Source organism: Octopus bimaculoides, chromosome 7, assembly GCF_001194135.2.
Source record: "Octopus bimaculoides isolate UCB-OBI-ISO-001 chromosome 7, ASM119413v2, whole genome shotgun sequence".
NCBI classification, from domain to species: Eukaryota; Metazoa; Mollusca; class Cephalopoda; order Octopoda; family Octopodidae; genus Octopus; species Octopus bimaculoides.
This window is the reverse complement of record NC_068987.1, coordinates 10,351,506-10,356,419: the sequence shown is the minus strand read 5'-3', so window position 1 is coordinate 10,356,419 and position 4,914 is coordinate 10,351,506. Positions and strand designations below refer to the sequence as shown.

The following is a 4,914-nucleotide window of genomic DNA, read 5'->3' as shown; positions in this document are numbered from 1 at the left end:
GCTAATTGAGAAAACTGAGTGAAGGCACTGAGCTTACAATTGAGAAGTTGTGAGTTTGATTCCCGGACCGGGCTGTGTGTTGTGTTCTTGAGCAAGACACTTTATTTCACGTTGCTCCAGTTCACTCACCTGTAGTAATGAGTTGCGACATTACAGGTGCCAAGCTGTATCAGCCTTTGCCTTTCTCTTGGATAACAATGGTAGCATGGAGAAGGGAGGCTGGTATGTATGGGTGACTGCTGGTCTTCCACAAACAACCCTACCTGGACTTGTGCCTTGGAGGGGAACTTTCTAGATGCAATCTCATGGTCATATATGACCGAAGGGGAACTTTATTCCTTTACTTCTTATGCCAATGTAGTGGGGCCCTGTCTTGTTGCATAATGAAGTCAGGTACCTCTTTTTCCAACTGGAGCAACAACTAAATGGACAGCATGTTGAGGTAGGTGCACCCTGTAACAGTGAATCACTCATTTTGAAACACCCTGCACTATGCCACAACAATCTCCCAACACACACACATGCTCATCAAACAACTGGAGTCTAATGGACTGGTCCTTAGCTCATGTTAAGATATGAAAACAATCCTAATGGAGATAGAACAAAATCTTACGCAAGGTGCTATGCAGTGGAACTAAATAATTAATAAAAAAAAAACAACGTGAGGACGTGGTACATGCAAAGTATTAATAAGACGCAGAAAGAGGAGACAGAGGAAAATCACCAACAATCCACATGTATGTTGGTTTATAAATATAAGAAAACAAACGACTTACTTCAAATATGACACTCTCCTCCAGGAGGCTCTGAAAGGCTTTGTCCACAGTATGTTTCTGCATAAAAGACTGTAATGGAAATGAGAAGACATCAAAGAATTAATTAGAAATATAAGAGTATGTGTGGAGGCGCAATGGCCCAGTGGTTAGGGCAGTAGACTCGCAGTTGGAGGATCACGGTTTCGATTCCCAGACTGGGCGTTGTGTGTATTTGTTGAGCGAAAACACCTAAAGCTCCATGAGGCTCCAGCAGGGGTTGGTGGCGACCCCTGTTGTACTCTTTCGTCCCAACTTTCTCTCACTCTTTCTTCCTATTTCTTGAGTAACGCTGCGATGGACTGGCGTCCCGTCTAGCTGGGGTGGGGAACATATATGCCATAGAAACCGGGTCCATGTTGAAACTCCGAATTGAAATACATACAAATGACAATGATAAAGGGTCAATTCTTGATTGGTTGACACTTGCTTTTAAGTGTTGTAACCCTTTTGTTACCAACCTGCCTGGAACACAAACATCCTGTTTTAAAGTGATCTTAATTAAAATCTCCCATCAAAATTTCATACACATTTATCCTTTTAGCACCTGGGTTCTCAACCAGTTTTTATCTAAGGACCCCTTTGTGTATGTGTGTGTGTATGTATGTATATGTATATATATTCTACCTACAAGTCACAAGTCTGGGCAAGGTCGTTTATGGATGACCAGCAATCGCCCATGCATACCACCTCCTCTCTCCATGCCATCAATGTTATCCAAGGGAAAGGCAAAGACTGATATAGCTAAGCGCGAGTGATGTGGAAATTCATTTCTACAGCTGGGTGAACTGGAGCAACACAAAATAAAGTGTCTTGCTCAAGAACACAAAAGACAGCCCGGGCCAGGAATTGAACTCAATACCTCTTGATTGTGAACCTGACACTCTAACCACTGAGCCATGTGCCTTCACACATACACATACATATACACACATACATACATATACAAACACACACAAATATAAAATCAAGTAAATTTTGAATTAAAAAAGTCACATGTCTATAATTAAATATAAGAGGCATAATTAAAATCAGAGCAAATAGCAATTTAAACTACTTACAGTGTTTGCAGACATATTAAAATGTCTGGGATCCATTGTGGAGTTATTTCACTGAAAAATAAGAAGAAAAAAAATGAAATTAAATGAAAAATAAAAAAAGAATGAATTTAAACAGATTTAGGAATAATACAGAAACTGTCAATAGTTAATAGTTCAAATGTGGAGGCGCAATGGCCCAGTGGTTAGGGCAGCATAGAATCGCGGTTTTGATTCCAAGACCGGGCGTTGTGTTTATTGAGCGAAAACACTTAAAGCTCCACATGACATTAACATGACATTAACCAGTGCAATAAAAATCTGAAATGTAAAGATCTAGAATTTTGATAAGCTTCAAATTCATTCCAATTTCATGAGAGAACCATCTTTTCTTACCTTTCTGGTGCCAGGTAAATTACAGAGTTTAAGTTCACATTAGATCAACGCCAGACTCCAAATTCATCCTTCTTCCATCAAGATGTTGATATCAAATACACTTGGTGATTAAGATTCTCCATCAGCTTTAATAAAAGAATAACATTTTATATAACTCTTTCAAAACTAAATTCAATAATCAGTTTTTGCATTTGTTATGGCACTACTGTGGAGGCGCAATGGCCCAGTGGTTAGGGCAGCGGACTCGTGGTCAAAGGATCGCGGTTTCGATTCTCAGACAGGGCGTTGTGAGTGGTTATTGAGCGAAAACACCTAAAGCTCCACGAGACTCCGGCAGGGGATGGTGACGAACCCTGCTGTACTCTTCCACCACAACTTTCTCTCATTCTTACTTCCTGTTTCTGTTGTGCCTGTAATTCAAAGGGTCAGCCTTGTCACTCTGTGTCACGCTGAATATCCCCAAGAACAACGTGAAGGGTACACGTGTCTGTGGTGTGCTCAGCCACTTGTGCATTAATTTCACAAGCAGATTGTTCTGTTGATCGGATCAACTGGAGCCCTCGTCGTCGTAAGCGATGGAGTGCCAACATGGCACTACTACGCTGGTGCTGTTGTACAAAGCACCCTCTAAACGCAAAATTTAATTATGGACCCGCACGATTTTCACTAGGGTGTTAGGGTTAGGGTTTTAGGGTTGGGTTTAGGGTTAGTGTCAAGGTAACGGTTGTAGGGTCAGGATTACGGTTTTAGGGTTACAGTTTAGGGTTAGGTAATCGTGCGGGTGTTAATCTGAAAAATTACCAAATTAAGTACCACTCCCAAAAAATTTCGGGTCTTGTGCCTAGAGGAGGAAAGAATATATTCGATCGATCCAACTTCAAAAGTGACAGGTCACACACGAGATGCTTTGCAGTATCTATCCAACCGGTACAACCAACTAGGATAAAAGATACACGGGCATATTACAGACGGAATCCAATTTCAGTGGCGCATGAATCAGTAACAAAATGTTTGTTGTGCATCAAAGTATTAAAGACCCAACTTTGCTTACAAGATCTGGGGTGGGGTTTTTCTGACAACTTTAAACAAGGTAAATACTTTCACTTTCACGGCTCCCACAGAAACTAAGAAACGCCAATCTTATACTCAGACACTTCGCCGTAAACATGCTTTTTTTGTTTTTGTTTTGTTTTTATGCATAGAGTAGATAAAACAACATTAACCTATGTGTAGTCACGCAAGGACACTCTTGTTGGATTGATCGCTCGCGACAAAGTTTTCTTGCCAGAAATTCAAACCGAACATTAATTGCATCGACCATGCCTCGAGTCAGCAGGGGAACTTCTACTTGGTTGCTTGAACTACTAGAAACAGCAGCTAAATATCTCTTTCTCTCTTTCAAACTACACTATACTGTTTTAGAAATAAAGGGAACGTTGGACAATGTGGCCTTGGGCTCTTTCTGCATATAAGAAGAAGACGGGATGGTCACGAATGGAATGCCTCCGATCATATATTCGTTCGATCAGAGTCGAATCTTTCGTCTTCCAAACAAATTTTACATATGAAAAGAGTAAATGACAAGATCTAGATCATATAACTTCGAGTACGTTAAGACATTTATCTATCAATATATATAAATATATATGTGATATATAAAGCTACAGGAGAATGGCTTTCACCAGTTGTTTTGCCAACGTTCTGAGTAGGATATTACTTAGCTTTTAACCCAATCGCGATTTCCCTCCATTTTCTGTTCAAATCACCAAACTTTTGTTGATGCTCAATATTTAAGAAATAACCTTTGTCCGTTTCCGATGCCAATGCAAATACATAATTCCACAGAGACATTTGCAAACGTTGAAACGAAACGCTAAAGTAATTTATTCCAAACAATATTTAAACTGGTGAGTTTTAATAATTTCGTTGCTTTGACTCTTATGTCTCAATCTGTTTATTTACCTAGAAGAGGCAATCAAAACACTAACGAAAATGCTTGCTGTTAACAGACTATTATGAATCAAGCTAGTATTTAAGCATCTATATAACACTACAAGCTGTAAATCACAGCCTTAATCCATTGAAAATAATTAAATGTCATTCATAAAATATTACTTACAAACGTTGTCTTTGCTGTGGACATTTAATTTTAAATCCACCATTTGTGGGACGATTGACCAATCAAAACACTGCATTTGTAACCGGTGTGTTGTCAAAGGTAGCGGTGTAAAATTTTAACATGGTAATCTATAAATTAAAAACCGTACATTGGGGTTTGATGGTGGAACGTGTCGTTTTTCACTTCAAAAGTAAGAATTAAATATTAATATGTACTTCGTATCTAAGTACATATTTGTAACTAATTACAAACTTAATGAGCATTTAAAGTAACAATGTTTATGTATGTGTGTGCGTATCTTTGTCTATCAATCTCTCTGTGCGCGCGCGCGCGTACATTACATATCCATTACGGCCGATCTTACCAATCGGTTTCGCACTAAGGATTCAAAGGAGTGTTAAGCAACAGTCTGATTATGTAACCCTGTGCTCTTCAGAGGTAGTTGTTATGGAATGAAATACACACACACACACACACACACACACATACATACATACATACATACACACATATATATATATATATATATATATATATATATATATATATA

General features: G+C 38.9%; 1 protein-coding gene across 1 annotated transcript in view; it reads right to left on the bottom strand.

Moving 5' to 3' along the window:
* The window catches only part of LOC106878782 (uncharacterized), a 24,493-nt gene extending 20,028 nt beyond the window's left edge, over nt 1-4,465 (bottom strand). Inside the window, exons 1-4 of the mRNA XM_014928118.2 lie at nt 4,365-4,465; nt 2,246-2,370; nt 1,874-1,924; nt 777-845 (exon numbers count right to left, since the gene is read on the bottom strand). Coding sequence (XP_014783604.1) covers nt 777-845; nt 1,874-1,909 — 105 coding nt within the window. The 5' untranslated portion in view covers nt 1,910-1,924; nt 2,246-2,370; nt 4,365-4,465. The remainder of the gene's footprint in view (nt 1-776; nt 846-1,873; nt 1,925-2,245; nt 2,371-4,364) is intronic.
* Between the last annotated feature and the right edge of the window lie 449 nt (nt 4,466-4,914).